Raw genomic sequence first — 17,526 nt, forward strand, 5'->3', positions numbered from 1 at the left:
ATAATTCATAGTCATGGTGACATTTTCCCTGAGAACAATACGGCTAAACTTTGGCCGCCGCTTCGTAAAACGTATCGTGATCACAATCCGGATGAACATCAGGTAGCCGTATTAGAAAAAGCGCCGTTTTGCAAACCGGCAAGCCGTAATACGGCGCTTTATACAATATGGATATATAAACAGCAAAAAGAATCCCCGTGAACCTGTCTCTGAATTGGCAAAACCACAAAGGCAAACGGACCGGTGCGATGAGGACGGCTTCACAAAGGTGGTGAAGAGGAAGCCCACCAGCAGTAACCAGTGTGGCACAGCACCGACAGGACCGAACTTCCTGCTGCGTCCGGCCATACCGACGACGCTGCTGTACCTGTCACGAGTGCATTACTCCACGAAGTTTGAGGAGATAGTGGAGTACATCAGACATAAAGCCAAATACACCCTGAGGGTCGTATTCCAGAACTCTACTCAATGCTCAAGTCAGGATTTGAGCAGACTTGAGTATGATTTCAAGCACTGGGAATATGACCTTAATGGCAAGGACTTGAGTATGATTTTCAGTGCTCACTGCAATACTCAAGTCCTGACTTGAGCATTGAGTAGAGTTCTGGAATACGACCCTGAGAGTCGAGCGGTTGAGTCCCGCCACATCGTGAATTTCAATTTGTTTGTGGTGAGAGTACCGACCGAACATCTGTCGACCTACGTGAAGGAAAAATTTTGGCCGAAGGGTGTCATGTATCGGCGATTACGCGGCCGGTTACCTGACACCAGATTGCGCCGACAAGTGCAATTCGTGTAGATTAGTTAAAAATAGAGTTTTATTATATTGTATGTATGTTATTCCTTAAGGTATATATTATAAGAGCGTTTTGTTGTATTATTACGTATGTTAGTCTATAAGCTATGTATTTATGGTCTTTGTAACCTGAACACAAATAAATTATCGCCCTGTATACTATGGTATGATAATCGCGATACGAGACAGTGTAGTCGATAGTAGTGTTTAGTACCTTTTGGTACACCAGATGTCGCGACAAGTACGAAATAGCTATGTATTTGTGACCAATTTGCTCTATGACAAGCTGCAATTTATCAGTAAAAGTTACTCTAACTTCTAGTGACAACAAACAAATCAACTAGATGGCGCTTATTTCACTGATTTTTATGAACAGTGCCGGCTATTCGTTTATTTTGTTTAGGATTAGCGCCATCTGCCCACATTACGAAGCGTTAATTTATAAATTAGTTTGTTTGCACAAAATGCCATCTATTGACAGGCATATTTATCAAAGTTCAGAAAATAATTTTAGCTCATGAACAATATTTGAATAGGTAATATTTTACACAAAAAAACTGGCTTCTTATCCATTTACATAATATAAACTACTTCCAGGTTATCGATCAGCACCCTCTATATGTAAGACGGAATTTTTATCTTTTTCAGAGCTATGATCTCTAGTATGGAGAATGGGATTAGCATTTTTCTTGAGTAATTGGTCCATGGTTTAACATATTGTAATCAGTAAGTACGCTATAAATCAGAAGAGAGACAACGTATACACGTTTTTTTTAAAGATTTTATTTGTCTTTGGATACATAAACGCTCTGTTGTCTCCATATTGACATAACGATAATATAGTAAATAAGATAATTATAGTAAATAAGATAAAATAAAAGTGTATGTTGTATTTACAAAACAAATAGGTTGATAAAATTTATTAAAACATCGTGACAAAAACAAGCTAGTCAACAACACCCCAAATTCTTTACAAACCTGTGTAGAAGCAGCCTAATTAGTGGAGAGTTGGAGACACGTGACCAGTAACGTCACGTTTATGGACTCAACAACACAATACAGCCTGCAAGAAGAAAAATATACAAATACCGAACGCTTTTTATGATAATTATTATTTATGGTGAAGACTCAAAGTAGATGCTTTGACGTATTTCGGAAATCTGCTTTTCTAATTGGTTTATCCCCATTTCAAAAGATACGAATTGGTTTATCCCCGCCCACACCCTTAAGAAAATCGAAGTTATATTTTTATTATACTCCATACCTATTGACGAAACCCAGTGCCGATCTTTAATTAGAAATATTATTAATATGATTAAAGTTGTAAAAAAGTTATTATTATAATATATTTTATGAATTGTTTAAATCGGGTGTCAACTGATTATTTTCTGTAGTTAATTCTTATAACTATCGATGTCAGTTTGCATAGCTTGACACCGCGCTGTTTGGCTTTACATCTACAATAATAAGACACCAAAAACGTAAGGGAACGCTTCCGCGGCCGCCTCTGTGTAGCCAGAGCATAAAAGTATTTTCATTGAAAAGTCATTATTACAAAATGTAAGAGTACGTGTTAGATAACGATGTATGGAAAAACAACATGAGTCTAGATTCCACACAATTATGATAATACAAAGTGTATTCCATGGCATTTAAGTTTATTTGAAAAGAGCAATCCCTAGTGTTTCTTGCTCGTTCTTCTCAGTGAGATCAGCAATGAACGAGCTGTAGCTTAAAAAATGACGTTTTCAAGCGTAAACATTTTACCTATGGATTAAATCATTGACTTACAATTATATGGACGTCGGGTCCGCGCTAAAAAGTGTCCGAACTTATAAGGCGTTAAAATCGTATACAGAGCGTCATTCACGCTTTAGTCTTCGTTTGTTCGACTGACAGCGAAGCAAGCAAAATTAGACAGTACTGCGATGACATTACAATTTAAATTCAACATTTTAGCTTTTTCATATTCCTTTACATGTCACTACGTTTAAATAGGTTGACTTGGGACATTTTTTTCGTGGTTTGTGTATTAGACCCGTCGTCCATTTATTTGTAAGTGAATGGAATAAATTAAATTGATTTGACGATTGTAATATTTGACTTTGACATAAATATAGAGTTCCCAAGACCACAACAATAGAATGCCATAAACAAAGATTAATGAACCGCGTTGGTGACAATTTCTATATGCAACGGTACTCTGTGATTAGCTTTAAAGGACGTATTTGTTAGTTACTGCCGAAACAGATCAAAGTTAATTCCTTAACGATAAGTATTTCCGCTCGGCGTTCTATATTTATATTGTGCGTCCTTTGAAGGAAAATGAAGACATACACAGGCAGATGATGGCGTTAAAGAGAGCCACTACACTTATCGTAAGGAATCCATTAAACTGATTAGATAAAGCTTCACATCCATGTAAGGAGAACGAAAAAGATGGGGTTTTGGCGTCGGCGTGATGGTAGATTATGTCATAGACAAAGCTTTTTATGACCGGATCAAAACGAATAAGTGTGGCAACTTTCTAATTATAAATAGTTAATGTTTCAATGCGAACCTAGATTTTAAGACTTGAGGTGGGGGTTCGCACCTCGCGTCTTGCAATCCGCGCGCTGTAAACTAATGTGCATAAAATAAGAACAGGCGGAGAAAATTTTATACAGATCCGACGTCGACAAGCGCCTGATGGCGACTGACGGGGCAGCGGGCGCGGCGTGTTCTTCAACCGCTAGGCAATTTGCAAATTTTGGGATAAATGTGAATTTAATAAATAATAAGCTTCAGTTGAAAACCAAAAAATAGCAGATTCTCTGTAGCGCTTAAAGCTTATCTCCATATAAAAATTATGTACAAAGTTAGATATTGTATTCTTAAATAATTCGTTTTAGATTTTATTATAGCCTGTTTTCAGCATTTTATATGATCGGGCGAAGTATCCTATCATGTAACAAATTAGCACATTCTTTAGACTATATCCTTAGTTGTATCATATATGTTTTGTAAGGCCGTCCTTTAATATTAAATACCTATACTATTTGATAAACAAAACAGTTTTTCCCGCTTCTCCGGTGACTCGATTTAAGTCATACCGAGGGAATATTTTGACAATTCTCAATAAATCGACTGATCCGAAGAACAGAGTCCGATGTGATTATATAGCGAAAAGAGAATAAGACGTTACGAGAATAATTTCGTAATTCAAACTAAGGCCTACGTAAAGGAGTTTTGAGAATTTATACTAAACGATCGATCTGACATTCACAGCGAAGGTGATCGAACGAAAAATGTACTACGTCCTAAGAACAAGTAGTCTTGCACATTCATCTTTGTTCTACGGATGAGTCGCCATATGTAATATGAAAGTTAAAAATGTATTGGTTACACTATGAAAATAGATCGCTTCACGTCATCGCTACAAAGTCGATTCGTAGAATTGATTCATCATAGCAACAGCGACGGAAGCCCGATGATTCATGCGGTCTCGCAATACTTATATCAATAGAGTTGTTGAATGTTTGTCGTTCAAATGTTGCTTCCTTTGTTGCTTATCACGGCTGCTTTTGTTGGAAACATTGTATAATTTGGCGGAAATCTCTGACACATTACCGCCATTCTGGAGTCTAAAAAGACATTGGCCAATTTTAAAAGATTGCATGACAGGAGAAATTCCAGACTAAGTACTGCCTCTGAACCCACCAAGGGCCGGGCCTTGCACACAAAGGCCCAGCCCTTGGTGGAACGGTGTAGCAAAGGAATTTTTGGAGTGGTGGCCTTCCTTACACATTTATCATTACGATTTTTCTGCGTAAATGTACCTGTCAATGAAAATAATTAAATATCCAATATCTTCAACTAAGAAACGACTAATTCTAAAATTTCGCGACTAGAACCGACTAATTCACGACTTCTTCTGGGTGCAATCAGATCTAAACTAGGAGCTGTGGTTGTCGAGATTCAAAACTGGTGCCGCCGGAATAAGCTTATGCGTGGACAGTGAAACACCTTCAAAACTAACTTCAAAAAAAATTACTTCAAAACGGTGTAACGGCTAAATCTAGTTTTTTACGACTAGAAACGATTAAATCACCTCTTTTTTTTTAGTGTAATCAGATCTAAGCGACGTGCTTTGGTTCTCGATATTGAGAAATGGAATAAGTTTATTCCAGGGTCGACAGTAAAACACCCTTATGGCGATAAGTTTTGTTGCGACTAGAACCGGACTAAACAGCTTTTACTTTTACGACTTTTTATCTGGCTAGTCAAATTTCAAACACTCCATGGTCACGCTGGAATAAGGCACGCCGTTAAATCTTTTAGACTGCCGAAGTGTCCGGAAGGTTGAGGAGACGGCTGCCGGTTCGAAATCCCTCGCCAGCCGCAGCTTTGTTTTCATAGCTACGACAATTATCTTTGAAATTTCAATTATAACGTCCTAACATTACAATATATTACTATTCGTCACAAAAAATGCCCCGTGCCTCAGTGGACGCCAGGCCTAACACGCGCTAATTAACATGATAGATAGAATACATAGTGAAGGGTACATTCTAGGACTAATTATAGGTTTATGGCAACAAGAACAGCTGTGGCATTCAGCTAATATCGGTACCATGTCTTCGAAAGCCTTGAACTGTTAAGCCGTTGAAAGAGTGCCAACATTCTGATGTTGTAATAGAAATATGTCTCATCTAAATATATCTAATCTTAAACCTAGTTATTACAGTTCACTATTAAATTTTTATTTGTTTAAACATTAAACAGTATTAAATATTTTAATTTTTTTTTATATTTAAAGAATTGAAAGGAAACCAATAGTTAGCAACATTTTAATATATATTTTTATTCAAATGAATTTAATCATACATTACAGAATACTTGGATTTTTAATGTACGTTTTTTTATTAAAATAATTATAATAATTACAAAATAATCCTTATTGGTATTATAATTATTATTAGATATATTATAAAAAAAATTACGCTTCCATTCGCACTCTCAAAGCCATATAGTATGGACAATAATTTACTAATTTTCGTTTCACTGCATTAGTTACCATACCTTTGAGCAACATCCCACTTTCAAATTAGTTATTTAAATTAAAAATATTGAATTATATTGTGCTCTATGCTCAATAACACTGCATTAAAGCTACGTGGACAATTTTATAAATTAACTACAATTAAATGCACCATTGGAAATCATTCCTTGTCCTTTTTCCTGCTTCAACACACACAACATTGTTGTGTAAGCAATATTTGGCAAATGTGGCCTAATACAAATCAAAAAACTATCTTGCAGAATTTAACATAACTACAAATATACAATAGTTTTTAACACGTAATTGACCCAATTCCAAACAAATACAAAAATGTTATCATATTGCTCACACAACCGACAACCATTCTCATAAGCAAATAAATTATGTAAAAGATGTATATGAAGTAAAATTTTGATGTCTTTCAGTCCCTTATTTCGAGTCTTGTAGACCTACGGAGTTACTCTACCAGAGGCTACTCTAAGGTCTATCCACACCTAAGTACAACGGTATACTGTTTAATCTCAATACTACGAGAAAATGGACACAACTCGTTGAATTACCATCTCTCTGAGGAATGCAAGAACAAACTGTACCAACTGGCCACTTCCACAATGTATAATACAATCAATAATCCTGAGAGTAACAAAATGCAATAAAATTTAACAGTTACGATAGTGGTTTCTCTATATATTCATAGATAAATACGCCCGAGAGGGCAGTGAAACAACCCAGTGCCCTCACGGAGCCCGCAAACATTTGAACAAGATTTACTCTTACGCATATATGTACAGAGGCGTGGAGCGCCCGCTGCGGCTCATAGCGCAGCGGCAAGACATCATTGGCTCTTCAGTTCTTTCCCGATCGAGTACGACACAAGTTTTGTCCAATCGATCTTGCTACGTGTAACAGGCAGCTGTCGCCTTAGTGCTTTGAATGTAGTATCGCTCATGGTCTTATAATTATTAGAAATAGCAGTCTGGTACGCATTCTCAGAGTCACAGACGATCCTAACGAATTCTTTAGCAGTGGCAGCTTCACCTGTGGCCACTAATGGGGATTTCACTTCCTTGGAGCTCACTAACTGCACATTACCGTCTTCATAGTAGTGTACTTGGACGCGCAGCAACCCCCGCAGCTCCGCGGGTCCGGCACCCACTGTCAGCGACCAAACCGACCGCCATCGCCCGTTCCAGTAGTTCTTGGGTTGGAACTGGTGGTCTTCGATACACGCGACGAGCGAAACACCACCATTGTCAAGCGCACGACCGACAACCAAACTCGCACCATGTTTATAGTGCATGGCCACGTACCCTGTTAGCTCCTCGTCGAGCGCAGCCCGCCAGGGTTCCGCCACTTTATCAGGTTCATAAGGCTCATATTCTGAGGCTTCTTTTCGTAAATGGTCATACTTGAACGACCGCTTCGAACGTGGGTCGAAGAACCTGCCGCTGCCCAACTCGTTATGATCGGTGATTAGAGTATGGAGCTCGGAACCTTCAAGGCGCACGGGCGTTAGCTGATCCTTGTTGTACTGTGCAAACGCGCCACTTGCGCCCTCCTTTAACAGGCTGTCGTTATTCAACAACACTCTCACATCGTTAAATACCTCGTTAAACTCGCCTGGTGGTGAATGTAAGATGAAATCCGAAACGATTCTAACTTTTTCTTGATCACTGATCACTTCGTCACCGTCCGCCGCCATTTTTGATACTTTTGACACAATTTGACGGATCGCGAACGTGCAAAAGGTTGTAGTGTACGTCGTACGAGTATTGGTATTGCAAACTGTAAAAAAGAGGTAGTTGCTTACAGAAATATCATGCTCTTTCAATTCGCACGCTGGTTACATTAAAAAAAAATTGATTAATGCATTCAATGTACTGAATTTTTAACCGACTTTAAAAAATGGGAATGTTCTCAATTCGACTGTATTTGTGTGTATTTTTTTAAAGAAAATATTCCACCTGATAAACTAGTGGACGAATCCGATTTCGCGAACTTTCCGATGACCAATAACAATAAAACTTTACAAATAGATGTCATTCCACGAACGTTTAAAATCACTATAAAATATATATATTATGTAAAAAAAATCAATGTTTAATAATAATAAATGAACAATATTGATAAAATCCTGCAACTGAACGCGTCTTTGTCTCATAATAAGAGTATTTATGAAGACCAACATTTTTCTTTTTTTCACTTTTTTTATTATTTTTTTTAAAGAGACTAAAATAATTTTCTTTTCATATCTTTAACTCGAAAATTTATTCTCACAGGTACTGTGCTTGTTTTTCAATCGCACTATTGATTTTAATTCCTCGTAACGCGCTTGCTAAATAGAATTCTATCTGTCAAAACAACCAACATTTGACATTGGGCTTAGTTGTGTAATCCTTACAAAATTCACTTAAAAATCCAAAAGTAAACATTAAACCATGTCGATTCTCAATTACAAATACTACGATACACCCGAGGGGCATGACATTTTCAAGAAAACATTTGTTACTACCAAGTATGCTGCAATATCAGGCCTTGCGTACTCCACTTTTGACGTCCTAATGTTCTCGCATCCCAAAGGATTCGTAAACACCGTAGGTCGAGTTGGATACATAGTTGGGCCACTAGTGGGCATGGCCGCAGCGTTTACGGTAACTGCTAACATGGTGCAGAACTACAGAGGAAAGAATGATAAGTTAAACTACTTTTGGGGTGGTGCTGCGGCAGGCGCAATTTGCGGTGCATGGATGCGCTCTGCTACTATAGGAGTGCCAGCGGCAGTCGTATTTGGCGCTCTTGCCGTAATTAAGAAGACTGGCGTCGACGAAGGTTGGACCTTCATCCCGGACACCACTTTAGCGTCGAAAAGCATTCAATCCGTTAGACACGATTGGACTATGGCCAAAGATATCCCTGAATTGAAGTCATACGTTATAAGTAAGTTTTCAATTCACATTCAATTTGTTTACTATTTCAAACAGTTTGACTTTTGTATGTACATATTTCAAACAGATTGTAGGTTTTTCAGGACTATTACAAGTAGAGGTTCTTGATCTCTACCTACCCTATAGTCCATTTGTTTAGGTACTTAACTAAATGTAAACAATCTTGATACATCTTTTTATTGAAACACATGCTTTACAAATCAATAAATATTTATTTATTTATTTATTATAAAACATCTTGTGGACTTACAGCTAAACCAAAGTGCCCAGCAAGAAAAAACAAAAAAAAAAAACGATACAATACTAATACACTACTAATATTACATATCATATAAGTATTACCTTAAAATTAAATATAAAATAATCATTTATTACAAACTAACTAAAGAAAACAGAAAATCAAAAATAGCTTATATTAGCATAACGAGTAATGGCATCAATGAGTTTCGACATGTTATCGGCAAACACATCAGCATTCCGGTCTAGTGCAAGGAAGTCATTTAAAGAAATTATTGCCCTGTTGGTCGGTGCATTGTATCCCTGTAAAGTGCGCGCTTGAGGAACTGCAAAAAGGTCACGTGCGCGCCGTCCCCTGCGACTCATCGTGCTAACGTAGCGATTCGGCACAAATAGAGCCAACCTTTCAAGAACTTTATCGACTTTGTGGCGTAAAAGCCGGCAGTAGTGCACAAGCAGCCGAACCTTCCGGCTCAGTTTAAGCGAGTCGATCCCTACCATCCCAGACACAAATAGTGAAGGGAAAAGAAAGGGATAATATCCATACAACCTTTTGTAGAGATACCGAGCAAATTTACGCTGCACTTTCTCGATCATTAAGCTGTATAGCTCTTCTTGAGGATCCCACACTATAGCATTATACTCGAGCTTGGAACGAACGTACGCATTATACAGTATCACAGCAACTTTGGGGTCACGGAATTGATATGCCGTCCTAATCACAAAACCTAACATTTTGTTAGCGGATTTAACGATATTAATGATATGATCGTGCATATTCAACCGGGTGTCTATCGTTAGGCCCAGATCTTGTATTGAATTGACACGGACAAGCGGAACACCTGACAGGTGGTAGTCCGCATGTATCGGATTTAAAGACCGAGTAAAAGAAATTGTTTTACATTTAAGTGCATTGAGCGGCAACTTATTAATTGCACTCCACTGAGCTACGGCATCGACCACCCGCTGAAGCGAATTGCAGTCAGCAACATTACTAACTGGATGCATGAGTTTGAGGTCATCCGCAAATAGAAGGAAATATGCTCCAGTAAGGCACTTCCCGAGATCATTAACCATAATTAAAAATTGCGTTGGACCTAAATTACTCCCCTGGCTTACGCCTGAGCGGGTAAAAAACTCATTTGATCTAAAACTAGACACTTGCACATATTGTCTGCGGTCCTTTAGATAGTCGGCGAGAAAAGATAGCAACTTGGGAGTAAAACCTAGGATTGAACATTTACTAAGTAACACGTCATTATCAACGAGGTCAAAAGCTTTCCTGAAATCAAAATATATTGCATCGACTTGTCGGTTTGAATCCATCTGACTTAGCACGTAATCAAAAAAGCAAATGTGGTTAGTAACTGTGGAACGCGCACCACGGAAACCATGTTGCGCTTCATCCAACTGATTACTGATTTGCTTTATAAGGCTACCGTTGATAATACTCTCAAAGAGTTTACCAAAAGCGGACAAAATAGCGATTGGCCTATGAGTTGATATCTCGGTGGATTTTGTTTCCTTTGGTATCGGGATCACTCTCGATACCTTCCACTTAGTTGGATAAATAGCAGATTGAAGAGCTAGGTTAAAAATATGTAAGAGAGGTCGCTCGAGTGCCGATAGGCAGTCCTTAACCATATACGGTGGAATACCATCAGGTCCAGCTGAAGATGAAGACCTGAGTCGCTTAGCAGCCTTACGCAACTCGATGACCCCAATAAGGGTGATACTGACGCTATGTGTCGCCACATGATTATCTGTAAGGCGTGAAGCCTTTTCAGCATCCAGCTCTGGAATTTCGCCATGAAAAACCGAGCTAAAATAATCAGCAAATGTGTCAACTGCATCTTGGTCCACAATGACTTCCCCATTGAGCATATACTCCAGTTGTTGACTTGAATGATGCTTTTTACTTTTTACAAAATCCCAGAATTTACTAGGATCCCGACAAATGTCACGCTCTGCACTTAATAGATAGTTCCTGTAATCCCTGTCGATCAAATCCTTGACGAGAGTCCTGTAATATTTGTATACTTCACGATTATATTCAAGGCCAAGGGATTTGAACTTTTTTAGGTTATAGTATTTTAGTTTTATGTAACGAATTAATTCAGATGTATACCATGATGGATATGAATAACGTGCCACACAGTTACGCTGCTTTTTTAAGGGAACAAAGCGATTCATCGTCTCACTAAGTGCACCATAAAATGTATCAACGGCCAAATTAGTATCAGTTTGCACTAACACATCAGTCCAGTCGATGTCAAATATAGACGCGTAGAGTGCACAAAACTCAGCCTTACGAAAGTTCCAGGAGGGTGGATTAGTTCCTAGTGCAGTGCGTATAAAAGGTATAAAAATAGGCATGCAATTTCATATGAAGCTAAGTATTTGTATTTTGTATTTGAAGGTAAGGGAAAATCATTTTATAAATGTATATTTCATTAAATAGACATCTCAAGATTGTTTACATTTATTTAAGTACCTAAACAGATGGACTATAGTATACATATACAGTAGCTGTACCGCTATCCTTATCATAAAGAACATAATTCAAATTTTTAGAGTAATTGAGGTATTGACATATCAAGGAATTATCTTGTCACAAGCTACTCTTCAAGATATGAAGTGTAAAATTAAAAAAACTAAGCCCTGGAAACATTATCTATAGGCAGTTAGTCAGAAGAGGGGCAAAATATATGGTTTTCTTAACTTACTTAGAAAAAACTACCTTGTGACAAGTGCATGATATGAGGATTTTTAGGACAATATTTATATTTAAGGATTAATGACGTATTTTCTTCTTTCAGAACCCGAGCAGTAGAGTGAAGCGTAAATGTTAATAGTCTGTACAAAAAAATCAGTTTGTAATTTTATTTAAGTGTTATTAAAAATGTATTCTTATGTGTTTTGATATTATTATTATGCTGCCTGCCGATTTCATTTGTGAGCTAGCTTTTGGCTTATGTGACCAATCTTCTGTGTGAAGATTCTCGCGCACTGCAGCCATGGGTAACCACAGTTTATGGGTGGGCTTATCAATCACCAGGATTTAACGTGTTCACTATGAGGATTCACAAAAAGAATTTCACAATTTACTCTGGTTTACTCAGAACTATTTATAGCGAGGAATTTTGCTGGAATGAACGATGAGAGACTATGCATACGCGGAGGACTGAAAATGTTACGTCAGCACATGAGTCCCTACACCACCATTTTCGTAATTGCAACTGATTACAGTTATAATTTGGTTTGTTTGTTAAAAACAAATATACGTGATTTAAATCCAGAAAAATAGTTTCCTATATGTGTAACAATCGCGAAAACTTAAGAACTCGATATATAAATAATTTCATTAAAACTTGATTTTTTCAACCCAAATACTTTGTTTGACTGTAAATTCATTTGGAGGTTTTTATCACAAAAGTCAAAAAAAATAAACAGCTCGTGTGTTAATATCACTTTTATTACTTCTTACAATAACAAAAACAAGCACAACAAAATGCTACATTAAATGTAAATGATTTACTATGTAAACCGATTTTTAAAAACACAAACGAAATAATAAATACCAGCGGCGAAAGATCCATACAACACGTATCCCAACGACTTGCCAAGGCAACTCGTTCTTCCTAATATAAAATGGCAAATGTTTACCTTCCACATCGCTTTACCTCCTCCAAATATCCACAATTCGCCACTATTAAATAACAATTATTTTAAACAATAATTTAAAAAAATATATGAGAAAAGAGTGTATAGCATTTCGAAAACATATTAAAAAATGCTTTAATGTTACCATTTCTCATCAAAAAAATTAACAAAAAATATATATTTGAAATTAACAAAAATATATAAAGCTCTTAATAATAAAGTCGACAAAATAAATATTCCACTTAAATTAAAAACTAAGCTGGTTTTAGACAAAAAAATCACATTTCGTCCATCTCCTATCTAACTGTTGTATCTGGGGGTCTATTCCCGTCTGACATTCGTCCAAAACAATAACTGTGAAATAAGAAATAATCGACTAAATTAAGAGACAATGTTAAGTATGAAGCTTGATTAGCATCATGCGTCTTTTAACTTTGGTCGTGTATTACTTATTTGACAGTAATTGTTTCCGAGTAGTCCCCGACCTTACGATACGACCTTAGGTTCAGTTTACATTGTTTCGGAAAGGAATGGAAGCAAATTTTTGTACATAGCATAATGGACTTTATAACAATTGTGTATAAATTAGAATGCTGCGCAAGAATTTTCCGGAATACTCGCGACCTGATTTTTGGCTCGTATTTTGTATGTCACGTAATTGAATATAGTTCATTATCCTATGGTTACAAAAGTTCACATCCATTCCGGTCTGCAGTAATGTAAATTGAGTCTTAATCAGCTGTCAAAATTTTTATGTATTGATAGGATACTATGATACGAGCTGCAGCACAAGATATGAAGTGCTGATGCTGAAAATTTTACATGTTGCTTGTTACAACAATAAGCCAGAAGAATGACGAATATAACTTATCATAACTTCGATGCCACACAAGAAAATCGAGATTTAAAAATAAACTTTCAAAACCTCTTTTTAAGCATTATTCAATGTCTAAAACCTATGTTCACTTAAATGCATAATTATCTCTACCTCAATCTCACACCGGTGCAAAAGACTAAATTTAACTTAGACTAAATGACACTCAGTAAGATGCCTCCGGTTCGGTACCATGGGACCCGAAACATTGGTTGGAAAATATAGTTTCTTTTCCAAAGTTCAATCACGGAAGCCTGAAAAAATGTATATAAATCGAAGTAAATTCAAACCGGTACTTCCAATGAGTTTACAGTGACACTTGTCGCTAGCGACAGTGTATAATAACACTTGCCAATTGTATACTTGTATGGCCAACCAAGTTACCTCCAAATAAAATTGAAAAAGTACAAGTTTGATTGATGGATGATTTTATGAGGTACAAAGGCTACAGAGTCGAAAATGCGACCAAACCATGAGGCATCTCGTGTAAATTTACGATTAGAGCTACTAGGACACAAGACATAGGAAAACGTCGTTAAAATTTGGCCGCACACACGTTGACCATTAATGTTACGTATATTTTGAACAATGTGCCATTTGAAGGTTCTTTTTTTTGCTGTAAAGTTCATCGTATAATTTTATATTTTGATTTTATGACTTTATCGTATACTTGGTTTATTTAATACCTAATATTAAGCCAATTTATATATGGTAGGTATTCCACATTGCTTTTTTATGATTAATAAATAACATGCAATGTAAAGAATGTCTCAAAAAAATTTCTAAAAAAAGCCTAACTCAAAATTTGGCACAAATCGAAGACGAAATTCACTACAGTTTTTTTTCAACTTTAACGATTTTTTTAAATTCGTAATTTTGTCATTTTAGTCCTAAATATTTCTTAAATTATATTAAATAGTACATTTAATTAATTTGTCAAATAAAATTCACGCATTAGTGCCGAAAGCGCATCAAATCTGTGAATGAAATTTACATCATTTAGTATTAAACGATTAGACTAAAAAAATTATGAAGAAAAATTGACTTTTTTGGTCTTTAAAACCCATTACATAAAAATTTTTGCTTGAATACAATGCAATTATTGAAAATAAACTTCACTTTGAGATAGGAACTTAATGTAGGAAAATCAGAAAGAGCGTAAAGCGGTGATTTAAAAAAATAAATCATAAGTTTAGAAATTATCACACGTTGATAGAGGAATTCAGTGGCTTTACACACAGGGGTGTCCATAAGCAAGTATTTAACAAATCTTAAGTTCATGTAGATACTACCTTCGAATTAAAATTTTTCCCGTACTAATACGGTTCATATCATTTGGGTCGTCCGGCAGGGACACCGGCTTCATGTCAGAATTTATTTTTTGACAAACGAAATTTACAAAAGCCTTGTGAAATATTTACATCGTATAGTATACGTATTCTGTTTAGTTCAGTTGATATAAAAAATATCATTAGTATATGTAAAGTACCTATGGAATTTGTGTTTTTTTTTTTCTATCGCGAAAATTTTTAGGAATAGTGTTTTCACACCGTATAGTAACCAGTGTACATTCTCAATTTTACTATTATTTTTTTCCAAAGCGATAGATTCGTCACTTTCACTGTAATGCGGAATGAACCAAAGCCAGTTGTTGTTGTATAGCCCCTTAAGATCTTACTTTTTTAACCGTTTATGTTAATAAATATCACCTGAGTGTACTGAACCATTAGTCATTGATTACGCAGGATTGTTATTAAGTCACAAAAATTATAGTTTATTATTACAGCTATACCTGCCGTTACTATTCTAATTCTTCCTATCAGAGACACTATTCTGTCACAGAAATCAACTTTACGACAATCTAGCTATCTCTTAAGAAACGTAAGCTAAATAAAAGACAGCGCCGAATACATACATAAAGACGTGAAACAGATTAAAGGTGCTTTTCCACCGGCCATGTGAGACGAGGATTGAAATTTGTATTGCAAAATTTTAATTCTCTTCTAGCGCATCTTCAGTAGAAAATGAAATATTTATTATGTAATATCGCGAGCGCCCGCACGACTTGAGATTTAAAAAAGATTACTTCGACTGATTCTTCTTTCGTTAATATATTTAATAATAATAATGTAATAAAATATGTTACTGAAGCCGCGTGTTTACCGCTAAACGAACTGCACACAACGGCGAGATTTCAAGTCTCGTCTCGTCTCACCGGTGGCAAACCACCTTTAGACTGAGATTTGTTAAACGACTTGGGACTTACATTAAGCAAAAATGGCAAGTAACTTATTCGTATTTACAAAACGAATAATGCTTAGCTCGCTATTTTAGCTTCGCTGTTGTCAAAGTCCGTTTCATAAGTCTCAGTCTAAGAGTTCCTCATAAGACCCTGTTATGATACTGTATACCCTTCGACCGGGAATGCTGCATTGCAGTAGAAACATCATTAACATAAGTTTAAATACCAATATCCATTTCAATATTGGATTAAATCTTAGAAAGCGATGTAAAGCCACTGACCCCCTCTCCCGTCTAAACGCTATCAGTTCACTTCTTCTGCTCCGGTTCTTCTTCTACTTCTTCTTCCTCGACCTCTTCTTCAATTTCTTCAATTTCTTCTATTTCCATCTCTTCTTCTTCCTCTGACAGATCGTCCTCTTTCTGCACAAAATAAACCAACTGTTTGTAAACCAATTTTTTAAATTCATATTTGAGAAGTCACATTGTTCGTCAACCTCGAAGTCCGAAGCTTGCACACCGGTTTTCACGGTCCCGGGTTCGATCCCCGGCCGCGTCAATGCAGAAAACTAACTTTTCTATATTGTTCCGAGTCTAAGTGTTTGTGGTACCGTCGTTGTTTCCGATTACCACAACAAGTGCTTTAGTTACCTAATTTGGGATCAGAGCAACGTATTTTGCAAATAATAATATTATTATTATATTATTAATGTTTTTTGACAAAATGGTTGAATTTAGTGTTGGGTATATTTCCGAAAGATTTCAAATAGTGGAAATTTTTGTGAAAAATTAGTAAATTATAATTCGAAGGCTCACATTATGTTCTACATTTAGTAAGTTTTATTTAGCATAAAAATAAAATTGAATAAAATAAACATTGCTAATAATTTTAAACCCTGCTTGGATAAGCCAAGTTCACATATTCTCTTATTAGAGTTCAGTATCTTCAACTTGTAACAGGTGTCACTGACAAATGTGGAAAATTATTCATAAAAACATTTATTTTTCTGAAAAAAAATTAATGACAATGGAAATTGTTCCATGACTAGTTGTCTATAATATGATATCGATGTCAATTATTTACTCAGTAGATCATCGTCATATTTTTTTCTTTTTTTACACACTCATAGGGACACTAGAGACACTCTGTATCGCGGGTGCCATGGACACACACATAGACAACCACAAATCACACACAAACTCAAGAGAGAAATAAATGTAGGCCTTACAAGTGTGTCGTTCATTGTAAAAGTTAATTGTGTCCTTGTAATTAAATTTTGAAATAATGAGCCTCTGGCAAATTAATATGTAGTGATTTTAGTTCTCTGAGTAAACTAAAAATGCCGCCTAAGGGATGTTGGTGTAATTATTGGAGTTGCTTCAGTTTTATAATGAAAGATATAACTAAATGTGATACTTTGAAGGAAAAAAATATATATGGACTTACATCACTTTTATAATGATCGACATAAATATTTCCCCCGGCTCGGGAATCGAACCCGGGACCTCTGCGTGGCAGTCTAGTATGGTAACCGTTCTGCCACGGAGGTAGTTTATTTATTACACGTATATCTTTTTGATTTTTATTTTAAACTATTCTTATATGTACCCAGATACAATTTGACATAAAACTACTATAACCTACCTCAGCGGGCTGTGTAAATCCACTGGCTGTTGTAAAATCATCCAACGTTGATTCTGGAAATAAATTAAAAATAATACTCTCAGT

General features: G+C 36.2%; 3 protein-coding genes across 3 annotated transcripts in view; 1 reads left to right on the forward strand and 2 right to left on the reverse strand.

Annotated features, from left to right (window-relative positions):
* Positions 1-5,786: 5,786 nt before the first annotated feature.
* Positions 5,787-7,539, reverse strand: LOC113230820 (F-actin-capping protein subunit alpha). Its single transcript, XM_026464913.1, has one exon. It carries the CDS (start codon positions 7,537-7,539, stop codon positions 6,673-6,675), a length of 867 nt encoding a protein of 288 aa, XP_026320698.1. The 3' UTR covers positions 5,787-6,672.
* Positions 7,540-8,260: 721 nt separating this feature from the next.
* On the forward strand, positions 8,261-11,986 carry LOC113231008 (NADH dehydrogenase [ubiquinone] 1 alpha subcomplex subunit 11). The gene is made up of 2 exons (XM_026465140.1): positions 8,261-8,774; positions 11,839-11,986. Exons 1-2 carry the CDS (start codon positions 8,276-8,278, stop codon positions 11,850-11,852), a joined length of 513 nt encoding a protein of 170 aa, XP_026320925.1. The 5' UTR covers positions 8,261-8,275; the 3' UTR covers positions 11,853-11,986.
* Positions 11,987-15,984: 3,998 nt separating this feature from the next.
* LOC113231117 (probable inactive protein kinase DDB_G0270444) overlaps positions 15,985-17,526 on the reverse strand; it is a 63,128-nt gene continuing 61,586 nt past the window's right edge. Inside the window, exons 10-11 of the mRNA XM_026465288.1 lie at positions 17,443-17,495; positions 15,985-16,220 (exon numbers count right to left, since the gene is read on the reverse strand). Coding sequence (XP_026321073.1) covers positions 16,107-16,220; positions 17,443-17,495 — 167 coding nt within the window. The 3' untranslated portion in view covers positions 15,985-16,106. The remainder of the gene's footprint in view (positions 16,221-17,442; positions 17,496-17,526) is intronic.

This window comes from Hyposmocoma kahamanoa, unplaced genomic scaffold (genome assembly GCF_003589595.1).
Source record: "Hyposmocoma kahamanoa isolate Upper Pololo Valley unplaced genomic scaffold, ASM358959v1 64, whole genome shotgun sequence".
NCBI classification, from domain to species: Eukaryota; Metazoa; Arthropoda; class Insecta; order Lepidoptera; family Cosmopterigidae; genus Hyposmocoma; species Hyposmocoma kahamanoa.